The following is a 24,981-nucleotide window of genomic DNA, read 5'->3' on the forward strand; positions in this document are numbered from 1 at the left end:
TGGGAACATTTCTTTACTCAACTGGAACTTAATTTTTTTTTTTTTTTTTTAAATACAGTTTCCTGCAAGCAGATTGCAGGTTTTTTGACTTTTGTGACTAGAACTCTTCACGAAGAATGCAAAAGGTTAATTCTCTTCCTGGTTATCAGGCATTCCCAATGACCTCTGATATTTTAAGCGACAGAATTTGCAGGTAAAGTCACTGAAGTTTTCTTAGCTATGATCTGGGGAAAAAAAATCACTAAAGAAAAACAGAAGTTAAAAAAAATCAAATTAGACAACAGCTTCATCTGAACAAATAAAAGCTACATGAAAACAGTGTGAGAGGCACTGAGTACTTTAACCTATACTACTTCATAACAGATTTTCATGCAGACTTATAAACTGCTTTGATACTAGTGCGTTGCTTCTGTATAAACTCAAAACAATGTAGAGTTCTTTGTACAAGATCAGCTATACAAGTTTAAGACATTAACTTAGAGAAATCGAATCTTAGAGAATCAAAACACTCAGCCAACATTTTGGCTTTGGGATAAATATATACTTCAGGAAGTTTTTATTTTTTTTTTTACTTCAATATCTTAAATATAAGCAGCAATCTACAATTGAATGCACTTTTAAATAGCACAGCATTCAAAATGACAGTACAAAGTTAATGAAATTATTTTTTACATATACTCCGCAAAGAATTAAACTGTCTTAAAGATTTGCTTAACTATACTTGTATTATCAATAAATCAAAAAGCTATGGAAAGAATGATTCTGCAAATTAACTCTTGAGGAAAGACAAAAGAAAGTCAACAGAAACCATTCTGTCTTTGATTTCTTTTATTTTATCAAGACAACAGCTAATACAGAGTTAACAACACTGAACAAGCTGTTTATCATGCAAGAAGTGTATTGAATTTTAATCCTTTTTTTTTTTTTTTTTACTACTGCTACTCAAGAGACAGTACAAGATTTTTGTATTTGTAGGATAGAACATTTATTAACTCAAGCCTTGTCTCAAGTGTGACACAATCAGAATGTTCTGAACAGCTGGTTAGGAAGATAGCCAAGATGCAAGAAAGATGTCTGAGCCTCCTTTTCAAGGGCAGCCAACTCTTGTACTGTAGGTGCCAGAATATCCACATGGCCTTTATAGAGTCCACCTGCCAAAAAAGACCCAGTCTAAGTGATGTGTTCAATGCTATTTGTCAGCAGAACTAGTAACATTCACCAACAGTCATTCAGAAAGTTTAAAAAAAAAGTTTAAATTAACAATATAAAAACAGGCATAAACACGCTTTGCCTGCTTGCAACCCACAGGCTCTATGTAACAAATGCACAAGACAGCAAAGAATTAACATTTTTTTTTTTTTAATATATCAATTTGTCATTATGAAGCAGAAAACCAAAAAACTAAATACTGTATAGCAGCATAACTCAAAAGTTTTTTATTGCTTACCACCAAGGGCTCTTTTCTGCCCATATGTAACTTTCCCGTCAAAGTCATCTACTGGCACTTTTATGTCTGGTTCAATTTGGGCAATAGTGCAGTTTAAGTGTTCTTCAATCTCCCCCAGCAACTAAAAGAAAAAATAAATTAAATTACACTTATGTGTAACTCCAGTTACAATAGTCTTTTTTTTTTTTTGAATGCTATTCAAAATAGCTTCAACAAAAACTGTATATAGGAAACAAAGTGGGCTTGGAGACCGAAGACTAATTTTTTTTTTTTCCCAAATTCAATAAATTACTTACAGAAAGTATAATTTGCAAAGTTTTCTAATTTCTTCTTCAAATGGAACTAAAGTTATGAACACCCGGAAGATAGATTTGTACTTCAACTAAACAGTTAAGACAGGGACTATAATCCACAGTCTTTTAGAGGAAATCACAGAGTCAATCACAGAAAGGTTTGGATTGGGAGGGTTCTTAGAGATCATTTAATTCCAACTGCGCTGCCACGGACAGGGACACCTCTCTCTATACCAGGTTGCCCAAACCCCATCCAACTTAGCCTTAAACACTGTGAGGGATAGGGCATCCACAGCTTCTCTGGGCAACCTGTTCCAGTGCCTCACCATCCTCATACTAAAGCACTTCTTCCCAATATCTAAATCTATCCTTTTTTAGTGTAAAACCATTACTCCTTGTCCCATCAATACAATCCCTGATAAAGAGTTCCTCCCCAGTTTTCTTGGAAGCCCCCTTAAGGTACTGAAAGAACATTATGGTCAAGCAGAAGTTTTACCTGCATCTCATTGTACCATATAGTACAACCTCCTTCTTCCTTCAGTCTAGTATTGTAGCATCCTTTTCCACGACTACTGCATACATGATACCAAACCTAGAAATAAGGGAAAACAAACTTTTAAGCTTTGAGAAATAGTTTAGTATATTCCTTTTTATAGTTCTAGCATGGAAAATAATCCAGATATCTTTCCAGAGTCCCTTTCAGTTAAAAAGGAAAGAAGCAGCAATTTTCCAATGCAGGCTGTTAAAGTCAGGCATCAGCTGTGGATGGAACTTCAGTAAATAGCATCTGTTCAATTTCGCTTTGGAGTGTAATTACCTTTTCTTTTTCTTTTGCCACAAGGGAGATTGCCAGACCCATCCTGAAATAACGGGGGGAAGTAAGAGAGAAAAATGTGTTTCAACAACTATTGCCAACTTATTAAAAACAAAAAAAAAAGCACAAAAATGTACTGTGTCTGCTCTGAACACATACATACCTTTCAGCTCTGCCTACTCTCCCAATTCGGTGAACATAGTTCTGTTTTTCATCAGGCAGTGTGACATTGATAACTGTAGAAGACATGATCCACATAACGTGTGTGCATGTGTATACATACACACACACACTTTAAATACATGAGCTAATGTCACAGACCACACAACTACAGTAAACATGCTTTTGATCACTGCACTCCTTCTCCTTAGCCCGTATACACACTATCAAATGTGAACTTAACATCCTGTTACAGGAGTTACAGGTGTCATTACCAACCTGTACCACCTACATTTAAGGCTTCCACCATAAAATTTCTTCCCCATAATTACTTACCAGCCATGTACCTGTTTTAATTAGTTGAAAGGACTGAAAATATATTAAAGCCATATGGGAATTCAATAGCTTAGTTTAAAAGTTATGTCTTACCATACGGAACACCATGAATATCAATTCCTCTAGCTGCAACGTCTGTGCAGATCAAGAAACGGACATCTCCCCTCTGAAAACATAGTTATAACAAGCAGTGAACTAAAACCAAATCAAAATCCAAGCACTAAAACAGCAGCTCTTCCCGTTTACTGCACGTTGAAGGTTGAAGGCACACCTGTACATTTACAGAATACTCCAAATAAAGCTCTTCCGTAGTACAATAGTGCTTTTTGAACATGAATGGCTTGATCCGTTTACATCTTCATTTTTTCCCAGCAAGATAAGGCAAATATAAATCAATAAATGGCTTTAAATATTAAACTGGGTTTGATTTTTTAACTATCATTTGATTTGGTTTTTAATATTCAAGATCCAGTAATTTTAGAAAATAACAATCCGTTACAGAGCTTAAATTTAGGTTTATTTAGAAGTAAACCTACCTCTACCCTATCAATGAAAATATCAATGAAAACTCAGAGGTCATGTTATAGATTTCCACCTAAAGAAACTGCATCTTACAATTTTAGGAAGTGAGTTATAAAACATCCAAACCCAATTTAATTTAAACTGAGGGGACATATTAATGTGCAAGGTATGACTTGAGATATTAGGAAATGAGGGAAAAGCCTGCTAGAGTCTGCTGCATCACCTTAAATCTTTCCAGGTTCTGTTTTCTTTCTTGAGGTTTTCTGTCACCATGCAGACACACACAAGAGAACTGATGTCCCTTCCTATCAGGGCCTGAAAGAGTTACTATGCATTAATAACATCATATATAAGGTATGGCACAACATGATATAGCAGGGAAAGAAGTACACATAGGGAAAAGTCTCAGCTTGGGGGAATTTCACTTGATTTATCATCATAAAATAAACTTTTAGTTACTGATATAGGCACTGGTAAAAACAAAATAATTAAACACCTTTCCTCCCCCCTCACCAGAAGGGTTTTGTGCAGACACTTCCTCACCCCTTTCTAGTCTAAATGTCTCTTTTTTCCCCAGATATATCTCTTTACCGTTCTCCTTGTTTGTCCTATTTCAACCCTCCTGTGTGCTCTCTCATATTTCTCCTTCTATGTCTCCTCATGTTTGTACTTCTGTGCATCTTCACATTTCCTCCTGTGTCTAGATCAACTACCTCTTATTCTTACTTACATTTCAGTAGAGGCCCCATACACCTCTCTTATTGGTTCAAATTTTGGTGCACAATGGGTTGTTTCTGTCCATTTCAAAGCTGCCTAGAACTGGCATTCATGGCCTCCTCCCACACTGGGCTAAGCCCTATGTTAAAAAACTTGGGCACAGTCTTACTGGTGTGGTATCTGAATATCAGTGACCTTATCATAAAGGTGTCTTTAAAATAAGCAGGAAAGGGAATAGAATAGAGTTCTGGTGAAAATACTACCTCCGCCCTGTTGGATGAAGTATTGCTCCATATTATCACAATCTATTTTTGTCCTGCAGAAAATAATGGCTTGGTCCATCTTGTGTTCTTTGATTGCCCGAACAGTGTACTCTCCTTTTAGAATTTTGATAGCTTCAGACCACATTTCTAAGTTAAAGTAAAGAAGATATTTCAATTCAAATATTTAAAAATACAAAGAGCCATTGAACAGCATGGATTTAAAGATCCTCTAGCCTTTGAGTAGACAGGTAAACATTTATTAGCAGAGCAGGTGAGCTACACCTTCAGTTTTTTCCCCTCCCTTGTCCACGTACCCCTGCTCCAAGGTAATATTATACAGAAAGAACAAAACCACTCCATTTAAGGTGATTTATAAACAAACATTTGTAGTTTACTCATCTGAAAAACATGTATTTAAGTCTACTACATAAATCTAGAAATGAAGATTGATGAGCATGCCTCAAGACAATTTTTTTTCTTTATTTCACAACAACTACAGAGGATCATTTCACAAGTCATTATTTAACATGCGTTACAGGTTACCTGGAGTGTTAGCACCAGGACGTGTGTTATCTTTTGCATGTACTTCATCAGTCTAGGAAAAAAACAAACAACCTTCAGCCACTTGATTGTAGCAGTAGCTAAACCACATTCAATCACAAGAATGGGTGGAAGAAAACCTACCAACAACTACTTAGAATTTACTCAATGTTTTTATAAAAACCTGCATCAGCCTCTCAGCTCTGCAGAAGACTTTCCTCAATCAACCCATTAGTCACTAAAAATCCTCCTTCTGTTCATCTGCAGGCCTTAAGAGCCAAATTCCAGACCCAAGACCAGCTGCAATTCATTTATCCTTTTGAATGGAATCAATTGTTTACACTCACAGTCCTGAAATTTCAGGTATTGTGACTGCTTCTAGCTAAGAAATAATTTTAAAGTGAAATTTAATATCCTAGATTTCTTTTTAAATAAAATAATCAAATTGATGTTGTTCTTAATCATCTAAAATGCTTAAGACAGCAGGACTGGCTCCATTACATAGAGATAACTCAGATTCCAAAGTTCACACTAAACTTCCACTATAAGTTAAGAAAAATATGCAGGCATTAAGTGTGCTGTTCACAATACTATAACCTGAGAACATAAACATTAAAGAGCCTTGAATTTAAAATAAATAAAATATCCTTTCAACTAACTGTTTTGTGGATAAGACAGCAGAAACAAACCAATAAACATGGCAAAGATACTTCACCCTTTTTTAGTTAAGCAACTAAGAGCTAAAAGATGAATTTGAAATGTAGGCATGTGTTACCTAAAAAATTTTAATTAAAAAAATACAGAAACAAGTAGTAGCGCTATCCTGGATTTTTGTACATGCCTATGAAGTTCTTCAATTTATGAATAAATTCATGCATGGAATGGAAAAATCCCTACCTCTTTAGAATGAGTTCAGGTGAGATCATTAGACAAATTGTTTTTTTGCTGTTACATGCAAAGTGTTTAAGCCACATGAAAATTTCAGTTACTTGAAATCCTTCCAGTATTTACAAGACATATTACCTAAAATAATTTTCTTAAGTTTGTTTTCACTTCAAACTCCAATTAATTCACCAAGACAAATAGATTTAAATCCACAAAGAGTACCCTGAAGAACCAAAACCTCACAAAACAGAATCACAGAATGGGTGAGGTTGGAAGGGACCTCCAGAGATCATCTAGTCCAATCCCCCTGCTCAAGCAGGGTCACCTAACACATGTTACACAGAATCACATCTAGGCAGATTTTGACTATCTCCAGAGAAGGAGATTTCACAACCCTCTCTGGTAGAGTTCTGTCTCACCTTAAAATAATAACCTCAGAAGAGGGGGGGGCAAGGCACAAAATGTGTATGTACCTCCCATGGCAGACAAGAAAAAAGAAAAATTCATAAAGATCAACTGCCTTTGAGAACCTTAGACAACGAAAATCATTCTAGCTTTATGGGACAAGAAATCCTCACTTGGATAAGGTCCAACAACATACTGAGCAAAACCAAGTCATTAGACCACACTTCATGGAAGAAATACTGATCTCCATTTAAGTTAAAAAATTACTTTTCAACCTTACATAATTTCATGCTAATCTAAGCATTCTGTTCTACCACCAGACAAGTTAATCTACCTTGAACTAAAGAAAAGTTTTGAATATAAACACAAAGCTGGTTCATATAATAAAAAGTAGTAAAATTCTTCATGTAGATCTAGATCTGAAAGCAATGGAATAATCATCGCTAAATCATAAGAAAATGATTGTTCCTATATTTTTCCCTATATTAGAATCAGATATAAACCTAAAATCCAAGTGAAGTAAACTCATGCTAAGACTTAACCAAAACACTCTAATAGACCTGACAAAGGAAAGTTCCAGAGACAGCAAGGTGTTAAGAAAGCCTATGGATCCTAAGCACATATGAGTTGCTAAAAATGAAATACAACTCCAGATTATCAAGAACTTGAGAACTAAAGGCTTCAACAACAAGCTTCCCATCTGAACAGGTGTCAGTTGAATGCAGAATTTAAACCCAAGATTCAGATGTAGTTTGAGATTAAATCCATTCCTCTAAAAATTGCTCGTTTCACATACATCTTTCTGTAAAGTGCTTTTTTTTTTTTTCCTCTCAAACCTATGTTGGGAAGTTTACCTGTCTCTTGTGCATGATGAGAAGGAAGAACTAGTGAAGCTACAGACCATTAGCTGTGAAATGACTGAATAAGCAGTGTGGTGCCATTGCTCTCTACCTCAAAAAGGTAACGCTACTCCATCAGGATTTTCCCCAATCATGTTCATAAGACTGTACCATTAAAAAACAGTGTTGTGACATTACAAACATCAGGCTGCTAACTAACATGGAACAAACAGTTCAGAAACACTGAACTTTCAATAGCTGGCAAAGATCCTACAACACTGGGCCTCAACTCTGCACATTAAATAAGTAAACACTCGCAAACAAATAATCTAAGTTCCACTTATAAACCACTTACTCTGATATGATTCTTGCCAAGTCTTTCCCAGAGTTTATCAGCTTTTGGATTAACAGGCACAACTACATGGTGTACAGTTTCAGGGACAGAATCTTCTCCTTTTAGATCAACCCAGGTGGGAAAATGCATGATCTTTTCAGACAGCTTTTTCACATCAAAAGAATGCAGTGTTGCAGAACACACGATCACCTGAGAAGAAAAAAAGCCATATGAATACCACTGAAGATCAGATTCTCCTAGAACAACAAAAAAACAAACAAAAAAACAGTAAAACTGGAAGAATGTTATGTGGTAGCTGAATAGCACACTGCAGCACAACAGTGTCTCCCAAACTGGCTTTCCTCATCACAGCATCTACTCTGCTGATGAGTCAAGACAAAGTTACTCAACTATTCTCTTAAAGAAACACAATCATTTAAGAGGAAGAAAGCAAAATTACTAAGAGATGATTATTAGAGCATTAGAAGGAGTGTAAGTAGCCACTCATTTTTCAGATACATTTGTATCATGTAACCCAAATACTGATAGACACTGGACTTCTGATCTAGGATCCTGAAAACGTATGCTTGCAAGCGATTACTGAACCCAATGAACAAGTGCTACTCGTGGACAAGAAATGTAACAAAGAATAAACTACTTCAAAGAAGAAATGTTCCATACCATGCAACAGTCAACAACTGAAAGCACTGCAGACCACAAAAAAACACGAACAAACTCCATACCTGAAGTCGCTTTCCATCCGAAGTTATCTGAGGAATTTGACTATGGATCCTGTTTATGAAGTCTGAATAACCTTGGAGAAGAAGGCCATCCTACACAGAAATAAAATGAGAGAAAAAGCTGCAGTTCTTATTACATACCTCAGTCAAATAACCAACACACTTGCAGTCTCAGAGTTCTACTCATTTAATTAGCTGAACAGGTCAATGTCTGTCCATGACATTACTACTACTAAGGAGGAAAAAAAGGAGTATTTACAGGCACAGCTGCTATGCTTCAGAAGAAATTAAACATCTGCTTCAGCTGCTTCTCCTAGCTAATACTCTTGGGCACTTTATCTATGTGAACACTCAGTTATACTACAAAGGATCAAAGCAAGAGGCACTCATTCCACAGCATATTGAGTAGGACATATACTAGCTTCAAGAGCTGCTGGGTAATCAAAAATGCTTATCTAGTCTGTCCTTTCAAGTTTCCTGAACACTATTGCTGGACAGAGACAGGGACTGACTTCACTAATCTTATAAACACAGCCTGAAATATATTTCTCTATTGTATAAAATTCAAGCAGCTTTACAGAGAGACAACAAGAGAAAGGTGTGTGGGTTACTACACTTAGAAACAACAAGGAGATTAACCTGGACTACTCTAGAAGTAGCTAACTTAAGCACCAAATGCTACAGATGAATGTTGTTTCATTACATCTTTTAATGTACGTTATACTGCATTTGAGAGCAGAACTTGAGTATCATTTAGTTCTCTACATACAGCTTCATCCAGAACGAGGAATCTAACTTGAGATAAGTTAAGTTTTCCTGTTGAGACCAGGTCATCCAGTCTTCCAGGAGTTCCAACGACAATATCCACCTACGAAATACAGAAGAGCATTAATTGATCCCATAGCTAACTTGGAGACACCACCAGCTTTGCTTAAACTTCAGTATGCGATACAATCAGCAGGGTGACATCCTATTTTCTATGAATTATAACCACAGATTGCTAGAATAATTTGTACTGGAGAGACATCTTGTGGTCATCTGGTCCCCATATGACATGTATCACAAGCAAAGGACAACTTCCAATTCGCTTTAGAATTCTCAGGACCCTGCCCAGTAAAATTTTGATATCTTCAAGGGCAGAGATTCCACAAGCTCTCCAGGCAACAGATCTGATTTTAAATAGGAATAAAATAAATTCAAGTATATTTCCATAGTAAGAGAGTTAAAGTCTACCAACCATAGAAACATACTTAAGATTTTGCAAGATGGAAGGGTTCACCATCACAAATTTATCATATAATCATTTAGGTTGGAAGAGACCTTCGAGATCACCTGGTTCAACCTATGACCTAACACCAATAAGTCCTCCACTAAGCCGTATCACTATGATTCATATCGAAGTCTAGCAATCTTCCAGTTCAAGCCTGCTGAGGAGATAAACTTCTCATTTTGGCAGCTAGAGACATTGAAAAAACTTCGTAACAGTGATGGAGTCTCACTTTTGCACCTTGAATAAAGGCACAGCTGTCCCTAAGGGACAAACGAATTGGCTGTACATTCCATGCTGCAGAAACTAAGCTGGTTCCTCCTGTGTAGGATTGTTTTTTGGTGTAGCTTGAACTGGATAATTGCAGACCAGTTTTATTTGCACACGTGAAGAAGTTAGTAAGTCTGTCTCAATATTTGTTGTTAATTATCAGGATAAAGTTACACTTCTATTTTAAAGTTTTCAGCAGTACTCAAGACCTAACAGAATTTGATCAAATACCATAAGCATTTGTAGTGTGAGTTGCCATGGAAATGAAGTGAAAAAAGCTAGAACAGCACAATATGAGTTTGCTATCAGCTGCACAGTCTCTTTTTTGCAGGTTTACAGAAGTTACAGGAAGCATTATTACTGTTCTCCAGGGACGCCATGAGTTATTTAGAACCTAAACTATGAAGTCATATCAACAAAAATAACACAACTTACTCCTTGTTCCAGCACAGAGAGTTGATCTCTTGCAGCAACCCCACCAATAATCAGCAGTTCCCTAAAACAAACATTACATCAACATATTTTGACATTTGGTAATTTTTTGTTATATTCACGAGAGAAAGTATCAGGCTGAAGATTGATTCCACGATTAATAGATAGTGATTAACATTTCTGGACAGTAATTAAGAGCAAAATAGTAAAAAATAAAGATTCTTCCTCATATAGCATATGGTACTTCAATTTGAGAAGAGAAAGTTTTAAGTTGTATTTTAATTCAGTTATTTCATTGTTGTTGTATTAAACATTTAACATTAACTAATTTCACTGTTAGAAGAAGGATCTGTTCCTTAAAGTCTTAAGCAAAAATTCACTTAATAAGTTCCTTGTATTCTTGAAAGCTAGCAATGCAAATACCCAAGCTAAATTAATCTTGCATTATAACTTGTCTCTCCCTATTACCACTAACATGCAATTCCATTAAACGCACTCTTGTAAACTGACCGTACTTCAATATGTAGACACTTCTTAATTTTTTCTATAAGCACAGTTTAAACAGGAACAACTTTAGACTAAAGCATCCTGTAGACAAACTTTTTTTTGTTTGGATTGCAACCCCATGCTAGTAAGTGCAACATTTGTCCTGTGAACACTAATGTAAACAGAGCAGACCTTGTATATAGCCATCTGTTGGAGTCAGACTACAGCATAAGTATTAGAAGGTTGATTGCTAGCAGGTATTGCTGAGACTATTATCAGTAGCACTGCAGATTAAGGTCCACATAGCAACGAAGTGGAACACCACCCACCACCAAGTCATGTCCATGGACAATGTCATGAACACAACCTAAGTATCAGATGCACTATTACCTTAATTTGGGATTATCAACATATTTTTTGAACTGCTTCACATTGTTCAAAGTTTGTTCTGCTAGCTCTCTCGATGGTTCAACAATCAACGCTTTTGGAGCATTTGGAAGGTTCTGTGTTTGAACCACTTGTGCATTTCCTAAGATTAAAAAAAAAGCAATTAGATACATTTATTATTGTAATAGAGAATTTATTATTGCAAACAAACTTGTAATTCTAAATATTCCATAAAAGGGAAATGTTATTGCTTTAGATTAAAATGTTATTGCTTTAGATTAATATTCAGAAATTACAAATAGGTCTTGCCATTACAATGGTATACTGGCCATGCAACATGATTTTTATCTCAGAGCTTAAAAACCAAACACTTGTTTTTTGTTTTTTTTTCCCCTCAAGTAACTCATTTAAGAGAAGTTTACCTATCTGATGCATTTCTAAATTCCAAGCTTAAGACTACTTGCAATTTAAATTGAAGACAACTCTGAAGACTATTGAAAAAGCTCTAGTTTTGCTACCACTATGGTGTTAGTATTCTAAGACCCTGAGTACAGCAGAAATTAAGAAATTAAAGTGATCAAAATGCATATTCAGACAACCTGAATACACAGTGAAGAAATTTAAGAGGTCAAACCTTACCTGCATGTTGTGATTTAACAACACTACCATCGGGAGCCTTGCAGAGACCAATATAGCCATCTTTTGGTGGAAACTTGAAGTCTTCTTCACCAAAATTGAACTTTAACTCAGCATTCTAGATTTCAACAAAATCGTGTCATACAGATTCAAGAGACTACGTAAAATGAAAAACAATTTCAAAAGTATCTCCCCCCATGAGAAACCAGCTAGACAAAGAGGTGTACGTGGAGATAGGGAAAGTGGTGTGTTTTCCCCTCCCTTCACATTCCCCTTCCCCAAGGGGTCCAAAGCCTGCCAGACAGTTTGTGCTTTGTTCTAGTTCTTAAAACTCTTATTCTACATCAAAATATTCTAACACTTACAGATATGCTGAAACATTTTTATGATTTTTGTTTTATTCGTATTTGATGACTAAGCATAACTAAAAAACAAGCCAAAATAATTTTTAGGTTTGTACATTTCTCTGACCACCAAAAACATGTGGTGAGCCCTTTGCTCATCATCCCAGAGAGACTGAAAAAAACCAAAGACACTAATAGATTTACAGAATATTAAGAGTAAATGAAACAGGAAACTTAAGGGTTTAGGCAGACCACTTATAACTTTAGCACTTTTAAGTTACTTTCTTATCTCTGTGGAATCACACTATACTGAAGTTTAATAAAGGTAAGATAATTCTTGCTCCAAGCTATTCTACCCTTATGTTCAAGTTTTGGTATTTCATTTTAATTAAGATATTCAGTATTTAGCTTGAGCAGTCCTCAAAGCTAACACACTGATGATCACTACAGTAGTGGATTACTAGTGCACAGAAGGAAACAGAGTAAAAGTAACTACGGTAATTGTACAGTAACTGCTCTACCAGAAATAGAGCAGTTTTCTGGAACTTGCACATCTGTGATATTCCTAAGTTACCTTCAGTACACAAGCTGCAAAGAGTGCCTGGTTCCTTATGTGTGGTGGGATTTCAAACGCAAGGCCAAGGTCTTTCCCTGAAAGTAGGGGGTTGTTCAGTCAGACTTTGCACGTATGCACATCCTCCCTCCCCAGCCATGTAAGCATTCAAGTTAAATTCCAAAGAATAAAGTGAAGAAAACTTACCATTTTTGGAAAATTTTATTTGTCCTTTATCTATATCTAGATAACATCCAATTGTATCATGCATAGTGAATTCCTATAACGAAAAGAAGTTTGTGAAACTAACAAATTTTGGGGGTTATTTAGTGTATTAAGAAAACAGTGCTTGCATTCTGCCAACTTTTACAGTCTTCATATTTCTCCCTACTAAACAATTATTTTCAGGAGAAGCAAGTTCTGTTTTTATCCCAATACTACTATCGTAAACAACATTCACATTTTTGATTACACATCTTCAGTAAAGTGCCCAATTTATCTTAGATATTAAAACTTTTATTGCTGCTTTAGATTTGCTCAAATGCCTTGACAATGATAAATTCAAATCATTTACCTGGAAGAATTCTGTATTATGAAGATGTGCATTAATCATGAGTTTAGTAGCCAATGTAAAACCAAATTTAGAGCATCAAACACTAGTAGAAATCTATCTTCTGACTACTTAAAAGATTAACTCACATAGGAGGTACTAAATGTATGCTACATATTTAAATACTTCATTTAAATTGTTTAAAATCTTTTCACTGTAATGGTATTTAATAAAAGTTTATATACTGTGAAGTGCTTTTCAAGTTCAACAGATCAGAAGTCACTTATAAAAAACTACAATAGCTGTAAAAGCTGCAAGTTTTACAGTATTGACAATTTACTAATACCATAAAAAGACATTTCTACTGCGTTCTTCATATTTATGTAAGCTACGCTTAAACATTCATTAACAAAGAATGCACAGCACACAAAAAACACTGCAGATATTCCTGGTAGACATTTTCAGAAGATTATATCAAGATCACAATTTTCATGATATATCCAAATAACTGGCAGAAATAGAGCCTGACTAATTACACCTTACTGGCAATGAAGTATGCATTTTGAGATTTTTAGAGACTTCAATTGCCAGTATACAGGCTTCAACGCCCTTACTTTGACATTCACCAACGCATATAGATGGGATGTTGTTATTCAAGTTAACACTAAAATAAGTCAAGAAATAAATCCAAGAGATCAGTTAACCACTAACCTATAACACACAGAAGAGCTTTATCTTCTAAATAAATCAACATCATTGTGGTCTAGCCACTATCATAAATCCAACATACTAACTGCTTTTGTTAGATCTGGTTAATGTGCTTTTGTTCAGAAATGCTTTGAGGTTTTATGGTATTTTTGCTTAGCAACTTTACCTTAAAAAGTTAGCACTGCTAGGAAAGACAATCGATTGCTATAGCACGTAACCAAGACAAAAAAAACTCTTATTAAAAAAACAACATGAAGAAATTTGAGAAATGAATTGCAATGTTTTTATCAGTAAGTAATTCAACCTTACCTCACCATAGCTGTCAAACTGCTTGTTGTGAGATTTCTTACCAGTGCCACCAAATCCAAAGCCAAATTTATCAGTGCCTGAAAACAAGGCACAGTATGACCTTTTATTGTTTGGCTGACAGGTTACATTCCCTCCCCCCACCTCCCTCCATCTCTTCTTTGTCCATTATCATTTATATTGCCAACTGAAACATTTACGATGTAAATAATAATACTCAGTGCTAACTCAGGACTCCTAGTTTTGATGTATTCTAAAATAATCTTTGTACCAGAGTACTGATCGATTTTACTGGTCTCTAGTCATCTTCATAAAAAGACTGAAATAAAAGCAAAAAGGTCACAAAAACCATAATCACCATCTATACAGATTTCTTCTTACAAGCAGAAGAAAATTTGTACAAGTTTTGAATTCACTGATATCGCTAATCTTCCCAAGGAGTCCCTTCTCTGCAAGAAGAGAGCAGGATTCCAGCCATTCCATAATGTCTATAGGATTCCAGTACATCCACCTTCTTATGAGGAAACTCACCCAAATCTAGCGATGCCTGCATAGTTGACCAACCAACTCTGCACAAGCCTTGATCATGACAAGACACTTCATAGTAGTATTTTCCTTTAAGAGAAAAGGGATCAAAAAACACCTTAATTTCAATTTCATTGAGGTGGTTCACTTTGGCAGTCCAGAATCACCAAATGTCTAACATATCCAACCTCTGCTGTAAGTCATAAAAGTCCCTACTGTGTTAGGGTGAAAGGGTTCTGTAGGTACTTAAGTATCTGGATGGAGAAACAGGCATTGGAAAACAGCAGGCCTAAGAGAGGAAAAAGTATGTGCTCAGAGGTAGTGTGTGAAAGTCTTCACAGAACTGGTAAGCTAGTGAGATACCTGTGGTTCTCCAGAATCCACAGCATTTGATTAAACTCAAAAACCCCAGAGGTCTACCAAATCAGTGCAAGACCACCAGCATGCACTAGCACTGACAACTTGCTGTGTAACTTGAACCGTGATCAGTTGGTTGCTATGTAAAGACAGACTACAGGACTGTGTGTACACCTGATAAAATCCGACCGCTCAAGGGTCTTTCTGAACACCCACCTAGAATTACTGAAGTCAGTATGACTCTCTGCTTCCAACTAAACAATTAGGATTGGCCTCCCAACTGTTACTCCAACCAGATATGCATGAAATCTGTGCATGCACGTACCTATGGGGGAAATAATCGGAAGTACTGTGTGGATAGCTATTTCCTATTTATAGCATCTTAATAAAATATGTTCTAATGAACACCGGTTATGAATGCATCACCTCTGACTCAATCCCCTATCAGGAAAATGCAATTTACAAGATAAGGAGAGAAAAACAAACTAAAATATTTTATTTGCCTTTCCAAAGTCTTTAGCTAGCAGTAAATTCAGTAATGGCACATCTGCTTAGATAGACTGTAAATTTTAAATGCAACTGTCTACATTAACAACAGGAGATAAGTGGGTGTTTCAGCTGAGATTTTTAGGAGCCTCTGAAATACGTTGTTTTATAGCTACCTTTAGTCACGCCTCTAGTTGCTCTGCATCCATGCCATTCTTTTACTTCTCTGCTTTGACAACACAGACCATCTGATCCAATTGCTGAAAATGACAAGACAGTTTTAGTTAAAGAAAATGCTTTTTTAACAGCTTTTTAAAGAAAGCTTTGTACATTTTATTTTATTTTTGTTTCACAATGTGAACATCTCAAATACAAGAACAATTAAATCAGCATTAAGACAACTCACCAAACGCTGATCCTCTATCATATGGGTTCATCTGCCATTTATTGAGCACTAAGTTTGAAAGACAGAAACAGAAAATTCTTTAAAACAACAAGGTAAGCCTGGAGAACTCAAATTCAAATTTCACATTGTCTCTGCTATCTAGCTTAATATTTTGAGAAAACAGCCTTATTCCAAATCAATTCAAACCCTCTAGGTCAGCAAAGGCCTAAAAACTTAGGTAGAAATGCCTAATGCAAAGCTACTGTGTGCAAGTTTGAATTATTCCATTAAATACTGCACAGATTAAATTGCTTAAAAATACAACTGAAAACAATAAAGACACTTATAAGGTAAGCCTGAGTGTAAATCAACTGCACTGTCAACACTGCAGCAGTCATTATAACTAAGATGAAAGGTTAGAACTTCTATTAACATTTTCAGAATTTTGTTTTTACAGTTATTGTTGGTGACAAGTCTCAATCTATAACTATTATGGACTGAACACATTTACTAGCTTTCAAGTCGCAAGTCTATTTAAAAGGACGTATATACTAGACACTTGCATACTGTGAGAATAACACCATGATTACAATCCATACTATATCAGCAGGTTCTGGCCCTGCATATTGCCATCTCAGTTCAACATTTCCAAATTCAAATCTGTATAGTCCAATGCATCCCAGTTCTTTCCATGAACATCATTAAATTTATATTTGTAATTTTATATTATCTGAAGTAATTGTATTCTATTCATATTATCCCAAATTAAAAAAAAAAAGTATCTGTTTAATGGCAAGTCAGGCTACCTTTACTTTGTGGTGTTATGGAATTGACATGAATTAACAGCAGTCTAAGCTTTAGAAGTGGGATAGATGAAAGCTTACCTGCTCCGCCAGTTTTAATAGTTGCTTTCCCTTTCTTCCCTTCCATCTGGTCCTTCAGTGTTTCATAAACAATCTGGATAACTGGAATGCTAAAAGCCTAAAATATAATGTTATTTTCCTTCCACAATCTATATAGGTATTTCCATGTAAGCAAACAGTCTAGTTTTCAGTTGCAACACACACTGGTTAGAAACACTTTAAGACATACCTAAGCATATGCTTAAAAACATATTCAAATGTATACATACTCTCTCTGTATGCATACAGAAATATACACCATGTCTCTCACCACATAAATACTTTTACTTTCTACTACTTTCTATTAGAATTAAATTTGATTACTTACACCAGTTTTTCCACTGCCTGTTTCTGCAGCCTACAGGAAGAAAAAATTAACAGCTTAATCAGTTACAACTTTCACAGTAAGGATTGTTCTACAGTTCTATTTAATGAAACTATAAATTAAGGTTACTTTTACCTTTTACTTTTTTTTTTTTAAACACAAAACCTTTCCAATGGACTTGGAACATAGAAGCTCCCAGAATTCACCAGGAGAGCTATCTATATACGTCTGAGTTCTCAAGGTGCTACAGAAGATTATAGGAGGTATTACTCTGATTATAGAATTGAGAACAGATCTGCAGAAGGCATGATAAAATCAGGTATCTTTAAGGCTATTGAGACTGAAGCACTTGTTAAGATGGTATTTGTCATGTTCCATGCAGTTCTGTGTCAAGTGAAGAGCCGAGTAGATGGTATCAGTTAGCTTTCACTATCACGTAGCAGTGCCCGTCAAACTGTCAAGTTGTCAAAAACTAAAACCTAAGAAGAATGAATTCCATCTGCAAGAACAGGTGGAAACACACCAGAAACTCAATGTTTTTTAGTTCAAGGATGTATTTTTCCACTTAAGGAGGACAGAAGAGCCAGCATAACTACAGAGCCCTCTGGAAACAATGCACAAAGAACATTCAGGCAAAAGACACAGGCTTCCTTGGAACAGGGCTGTCCTGCATACATACCATAAGCACATCACCACCTCCCAGGATCAATGGTATAGATTCGGCTTGAATATCTGTAGGAAGACTACAGGAAAGAACACATTAATACAAATAGAAGTTATCAGAAGAAAAAAAAATATATTTTTACTTACACAAGAACTTAATAGACATCACTTCAATGCATCAGTCACACAAAGTGAAAGTTACTCTTCCTGGTTTGCTGCTAAGGAAGTTAAGAGGTACAAATTTACATGGAGGGTTTGGAGTAGGTGATGCACTTTGGCAGGAGGTGACAAGTGCATGCAGTGAATTCAATTGCACCCTGACAAGAGGTCTGTATCTTACCTCGCTATGCTAACGACAAAAGGAAAAGATTAATTATTGATTCCCAGATTTCCGCCCTTCCAGTATGGTTCACTTTTAAAGCCATTTACATAGCCCTCATTTACAAAATTCCTACTTAATACTGGAAAATAAATTAAAGAAATAAATGTAACTAGCATTTTGAAACCAACTCAGCAAATTAATGCCATGTATACAGGAAAAGAATTACATAAATTAAGACTGTCCGTGCAGATAACATTCATTCCAAATGACAACAAGCTTTAAAATACTGAACTTCAACCAAATAAGCAACTAACACCAGGAAGAATAACTCTGGTAAAATAACACACTCAGTCATCAACCCTGAAAAACACAAATTCAGCCCGCAGTTTGGAGAACACTTACTGAATACGCATCATGTAAGTGACAGTAATTTCATATAGCAATCCCACAATATATAGTAAATAAATCAGAAGCACAGGGACTTTTATCAAACAAATGACACTGAAGTATAAGCTATCATACTTCGCTCGTCCAAGCTTATGTGTTACCACCGCAGTTACAGTTTGTGATCTTCAGCCACTCACACTATGAGGAAATACAAGAGATGCAGCAATGCTAAAGGGAAACACATACCTCTGCTGTCACATTACAAAAAAAGTGGATATTTTAAGAAGCATATGATACATCACTGAAAAGCAAATTAGATTTTGCCAGGCCCAAACGTAAGCCTACTTACAGCCAATCCATCTCCTCCACTGCTTGAGCTATCTCAGGCATAACACCCATTTCTGCAAGACAAAAATAATTAAAAAAAAAAACCCAAGCAGTGTTAGTTACATCAACATAGCCCAGAAGAAAGTGTTTACACTCGGAAATTTTCAACTACAAACAAAAATATATATATTATGTTCTTTAAGCAAATTTTTACATACTAGTCTTCACACTGTCACATGCTAGCTTTCCACACACGTGGTACACACATGCAGAAAGCCAGCACATGACAGTGTGTATACATACACACCAAGAACTTGGTTGACATACACAGATGCATGCAGCCAAAAATCACTCTTACATTTGCTATAGTAATAGGAATATTATTAAAAAGTGGGGGAATGTTTTATTTGTATTATTTCCAGAAAGCTTCAGTTTTCAAGTATTAGTTTTTACTCCTAAAGCCTCAGACAACCCACATAATGAAAAAGCTTTTTCTTAGCAACAAAAATTACTATTAATTGCAAATTAAAGATAAATCCCTTAACATTCTTTCCACTTTTAATACACTTCCCTTTTATGCTGATTAAGTTTTTCTAGGGTGTACTGAAATAAAAGAACTAGCAATGACGCTATGTAAGTTTTCCTCCACTATACAATAAAAATAAACCTATCCACCACCCAAACTCATCTCCAGGTCTAAAGAAGGAACTTCAGCATTTTCTTTGATCATGTTGTATGGTGATTGGTTGTCTAGGTGTGTATATGGGGGGGGGGGGGGGGGGGGGGGAGCGAATAGACAGTACCAATAGCGATGTGTACTACTTCAGGAATAACTTCTTACATTATGGTTTAAACAGACATTTTAATCATGACAAGACACTGTGGTTGTTTATTCTGGGGAAGAGGAGGCTCAGGGGAGATCTTATTGCTTTCCACAACTACCTAACATAGGATGGGGATGTTCCTAAAACGTTAGGAATCACTGCAATGCACAGAACACTTGTATAAGCCTCCTGTTATAGAAACGACCCAGATTAAGGAACCAGCCTTAACTTCCAAGCAGCCCCATTTACGAGGTGCACCCATGCCACACACCCACAAAACCCTGCAAACCCATTGGGGCGAGAACGCCTGCGGGCCTGCCAAAGCCCAGGCAGCCAGAAGAACACCTGCACCTCCACAGGCCTGCTGCGTAGCGAGGCACGTACTGCAGCAAGCCCCTATCGCCCACCAGGAACCACCTCCTCCCCTCCACCCCCACAAGGCCCCGTCAGACCCAGACCCCTGAGTTGCCTCCCAGCGCTTGGCCGCCCCCGGCCCTACCCCTCACCACGTACCCGAAAACGCCGCCATCTTGGCACCGCCACTCTCCCCCTCCGCAGAGCGCAGGCGCAGCACAGGGCAGCCACTTTATGGCGCCGGGGGCAGCAGGGAGCGCCGCGCCGCGCGTTCCGGCCCTGGCCGCTTGTGTGTGCAACGCGCATATGGGTCCGGGCTGCTACGTGGGGAAGGAAGGAAGGAAGGAAGGAAGGAAGGGAGAATTATTTTTGTTGTTTGTGGATTTTAAGTTTTTAAGGCATACTCAGGTCGCCTTCTCACGGCTTTCTCACCTTTCTGAAAGCCTGCCTTTTTTTTTTTTTCCCCTTCACATAAAATCTCAGCTATGTTTGTGATACCAGGCCTGGTATCTAGAGGTTTACACAGATATTAAAGTCAGGAGAGCTGTTTGTTTAGTTTAAGGCTGTGGTAACTTATGATTTAAACCATAAAGTGCCCGTTTACAATAAGAATATGTTTTACATTTACATACAGCATTGTAATCTTCAGTGAGTTTTGTTGTAATTCACATTTGCGCAGTTTTCTGTAATAAACATACTTGGTACAAAGCATTCTGAGTTTTATGTGTACAGAAGTATCTTCACACATAGATAATGTGTATCTTCACACAGATAACACATGGGTTTATTTTATAGACTTATAAGGATACATTCTTCTACAGTTTTTACAAAAGTTTCCACACATTCTTCACAGTCTTTTGCCAGGATAACTTCTAGAGAAATTAAAGGCAAGAATCTCTGGGTTGTTACTGGCAAAATAAAGTTAGATTCCAAATTAAAAACTGTAGCTTGTACCATTGCAACGCAAAACAATAGCGCATTTGTCTACTACAAAACAATAGTGTATTTATCTACTTTGTACGTGCTAAGTGGAAGGCAAAGAATAAAATATTGCCTACCATTTTCAATTGTGAGCAGTCTTCTAAGGCAGTCCTCTGAAAAATACATTTGGTTTAAAGGACAAATAAATGAGAGCATCTCTGACAATGTAGTTCTCTCGACTACATGTGTTGCAATCTGATTACTCTTTTTGTGTGGAGTTTTATTTCAGAACCTTTTTAAAACAATGTTCACCGAGCCCTGTTTATTGTTAATTTATAATGTAGAAAATGCGTTGCAGAGAAAAACACAACAGGCATTTTATATCATCTGTATCATGACAGCTTTTTCATTTAACAATAATTCATTTGGGAATATCTTAATTTGATATGCTTCCTTACTTTCACTATTCCCTGTATGTTGATCATAATTTTGCCTGGTTTTGGATACATGACAAATCCAATCATTTTTAAACACAAAGATATGAAAAATCTACAAAGAGGTCACTAAACGCCAGTTAAAACTAGAGTATGGGAGCAAAAGTGGCAGCTTGTGATTTTATTTTAGTATTAAGAAAGCCTTATGAAATTGCAGGAAACAGACTGAAGCCTTAGTTCTTTCACAGTAATTTATAAACATGTTCATCTTTATTTGCCTGAAATAGTAGAACTCTGTGAGTGCAAAAGAAGTTTCCGGGGCTAAAGTATTTAAGATAAGCTCTGCGTAACAGATTTCTGAGTTTATCATTAAAGCCAGAGGAAATTTGCAAGAAATATATAGTTTTTGCTATTTTTTTTATTTGCTCATTTTTTGTTTGTTTATTTTTAATGTTCAGCAAGGGTTTAATTAACCCATTTTGCCCTTGACTACATTCTTTGTTTCTTCATAGAATCATAGAATGGGTGGGGTTGGAAGGGACCTTAAAGACTACTATGTTAAATCTCACTATCGGATTTTGGACAAGCAACATCAGGCTGCAGCCCCAGGTATTTTCCCGGGGGTTCCCTCTCTCTCCCTCAGCGAGAGGCACCTCTCCAGAGCCCCCCTTGCAGCAAAGGCCACAGCAAGCCTGTTCTGCTGAGACTGCACCTGGAGCACTGTGTTCAGTTTTGGGCCCTTCAGTACAGGAAGGACGTTGAGGCCATGGAGCATGTCCAGAGAAGGGCTACGAGGCTGGTGAAGGGCCTAGAACACAAGTCCTATCAGGCGCATCTGAGGGAACTGGGGTTGTTTAGTCTGGAGAAGAGGAGGCTCAGGGGAGACCTTATTGCGCTCTACAACTACCTGAAAGGAAGGTGTGGGGAGCTGGGGGTTGGACTCTTCTCACAGGTAACTAGTGATAGGACTAGAGGGAATGGCCTCAAGTTGTGCCGGGGAAGGTTTAGGTTGGAAATGAGGAGACATTTCTTCTCAGAAAGAGCAGTCAGGCATTGGGACAGGTTGCCCAGGGAGGTGGTGGAGTCACTGTCCCTGGAGGTGTTTAAGCAAGGGTTGGACGTGGTGCTTAGGGACATGGTTTATTGGGGAACATTGGTGGTAGGGGGATGGTTGGACCAGGTGAACTTGGAGGTCTTTTCCAACCCTAACAATTCTATGAAGGAGTTAAAGTCCGTCCGTTCCGCGGAGCCGCCGGACGCCAGCACTTTGGGCTCCGCCAGCCACCGTCGTCGCTCTGGCTGTGGGTGGGGCCTGGGCGAAGATGGCCACCACCGCCGCTACCGGCAGGGAAGGGGCGCGGAGGGCGGCGGGCATGGCGGCCGGGAGCGGGGAGGAGGAGGGTGGCGGCGGCGGCGGCGGGGAGGAGGAGAACGTGCTGTACGACCTGCTGCTCAACGCCGAGTGGCCTCCCGAAACGGAGGTGCAGGTGAGGTGGCCGCCGCGGGGCTGGGGGAGGGGACCGGCCACGTCAGCGGGTGTGAGGAGGAGGAGGGGGAGGAGGAAGGCGGGCGCTGCACGGACGGGCACAGTAATGGGGCAAGCCCCCAGCTCCTGCCCCGTGCCCCCGTCACGGTGCCCTGCCCGGTTTCCCGGGGCGCTTCGTTCCTGCTCTGCCTCTGTCATCCCCAGAAGCAGCTGTGCTGACAGCTATGGAAGCAGTGCGGGTGGGAGTGGGACCGTTGTTAAGGTTACCTGGCACGAGGCAAATCGGCTCCCTGTTCAGATTTGCAGGACAGAAGGGTTACGTCGGGATTTTCCGTCATGAGTGAAAAGGAAAGTTCGCATCATTTTGTGTCTCCAAGGTGCACAAATAGATGTTAGAGCTCAAAAAATGGAAAGCCGTTGTTTTATAAGTTTTTACTGACGTTCTACCTCTTTTTTCACTATGGGTCAGTGGAAAAGCTGAGATGTTCATTTGTCTTTATTATTTCTTTTGTGGTGGTTTGACCTGAGCTGGCTGCCAGGTGCCCACCACACCGCTCCCTCTCCTCAGCAAGACATAGGGGAGACAATCCAATGACAAATTCTTGAGTTGAGATAAGAACAGGGAGATCGCTGACCAATTACCCTCACAGACAAAACAGACTTGGCTTGGGTAAAGCCAGTTTAATTTGTGCGCAATGGATAACAGAGTAGGGTGGTGAGAACTGAAAACATTGTACTTCCATGGGTGAGCTTTGGTCTCGGCTCTTCTACCTCTTTTATCTGTCCCATGCGGGGCAGGGGAAGGTGGTCTGCAGTCAGTTTGTAACGCTTTGTTTGCAGCTCTGCTGCTCCTTCCTTCTCACACTCTTCCCTGATGCAATGTGGCATTCCTCCCGTGGGATACAGCCCTTCATGAACTGCTCCAGCATGCGTCTTTTTCGTAGGGTGCAGTCCTTCAGGATCAAACTGCTCTGGTGTGGCTGCTTTCCACAGGCAGCAGTTCCTGCCGGGAACCCCTGTGGGCTCTCCATGGGCCACAGCCTCCTCCAGGCCACATCCACCTGCTCCACCAGGGGCTTCTCCACGGGCTGCAGCGTGGAGATCTGCTCCATGTGGGACCCATGGGCTGCAGGGGGACAGCCTGCTCCACCAGGGGCCTCTCCACAGGCTGCAGGGGAACTTCTGCTGCATGCCTGGAGCACCTCCTGCCCTCCTTCTGCATTGACCTTGGGGTCTGCAGGGCTGCTTCTCTCACACTTTCTCACTTGTCATTCTCCCAGCTGCAGCTGCACAGCAGTTTTTTTTAAAATTTCTTTCCCCTTTCTTCAATGTGCTCTCCCAGAGGCCCAACCAGCATTGCTCGCTGGCTCAACTCTGGCCAACAGCAGGTCCCTTTTGTAGCTGGCTGCAGCTGGCTCTGATCTGACATGGGGCAGCTGCTGGGCTCTGCTCACAGAGGCCACCCCTGCAGCCTCCCCCCCCATCACCAAAACCTTGCCACGTAAACCCAATATAAACTTGCTGAGCTAGCCTATCTCTAGCTCAACTGTTGTCTGATTTGGACATAGAAGTTGCAAGCAATGTGGTTTTATCTGTTTCTTGTACTAGACTTTCAAGTCCAGTGCAGATGTTAATGCATTTACTACAAAAAAACAGATTATCGAAGTATTTTAACAAGGTTTTATGTTTAGTGGGAACCTCTGAACAGAGGAGGTATAAAAACATTGCAGGTGGAAGACTGTATTTGTTTGTAACAAGTTACATTCTTCCACATACATACTTACATGAGGGAACAAACTTTTTTTTATGGTGTTACGGTCTTATGGAGTAAAACCTCATTCTTTAGATGATTGTGACTTGGACTTTTTAACGTTTGTTTCTTTAATCATGGCTTTTTCATGCTGTTCAGAAAAAAAGTCACAAAAGGATCCCTGCTGTATTTCTTGTAGAACTGTTTGGTTAGGAATGAGTGAGGGAAAGTAGAAAGGGAAAGGAAGTTGAAAGCTGCATTGGGAAATCAAATTAGATTTCTTTCTATGCAGTCATCTGG

At 38.3% G+C, this 24,981-nt stretch overlaps 2 protein-coding genes across 2 annotated transcripts in view; one reads left to right on the plus strand and one right to left on the minus strand.

The window, feature by feature from the left end:
• Window positions 1-810: 810 nt before the first annotated feature.
• Window positions 811-20,333, minus strand: DDX1 (DEAD-box helicase 1). The gene is made up of 26 exons (XM_035562575.2): window positions 20,250-20,333; window positions 18,935-18,986; window positions 17,893-17,956; window positions 17,217-17,246; window positions 16,871-16,967; window positions 16,008-16,055; window positions 15,778-15,861; window positions 14,765-14,848; window positions 14,237-14,313; window positions 12,877-12,949; window positions 12,691-12,767; window positions 11,776-11,890; window positions 11,140-11,278; window positions 10,267-10,327; window positions 9,064-9,162; window positions 8,298-8,387; window positions 7,576-7,764; window positions 5,095-5,146; window positions 4,552-4,698; window positions 3,795-3,886; window positions 3,143-3,215; window positions 2,718-2,790; window positions 2,558-2,600; window positions 2,237-2,332; window positions 1,448-1,568; window positions 811-1,151 (listed from the first exon to the last, which is right to left on the minus strand). The coding sequence occupies exons 1-26, from the start codon at window positions 20,263-20,265 to the stop codon at window positions 1,021-1,023; spliced, it is 2,223 nt and encodes a 740-aa protein (XP_035418468.1). The 5' UTR covers window positions 20,266-20,333; the 3' UTR covers window positions 811-1,020.
• Window positions 20,334-22,743: 2,410 nt separating this feature from the next.
• The window catches only part of NBAS (NBAS subunit of NRZ tethering complex), a 190,318-nt gene continuing 188,080 nt past the window's right edge, over window positions 22,744-24,981 (plus strand). Inside the window, exon 1 of the mRNA XM_035562547.2 lies at window positions 22,744-22,932. Coding sequence (XP_035418440.2) covers window positions 22,768-22,932 — 165 coding nt within the window. The 5' untranslated portion in view covers window positions 22,744-22,767. The remainder of the gene's footprint in view (window positions 22,933-24,981) is intronic.

The sequence above is a fragment of the Cygnus atratus genome, chromosome 3 (genome assembly GCF_013377495.2).
Source record: "Cygnus atratus isolate AKBS03 ecotype Queensland, Australia chromosome 3, CAtr_DNAZoo_HiC_assembly, whole genome shotgun sequence".
In the NCBI taxonomy this organism is placed as follows: Eukaryota; Metazoa; Chordata; class Aves; order Anseriformes; family Anatidae; genus Cygnus; species Cygnus atratus.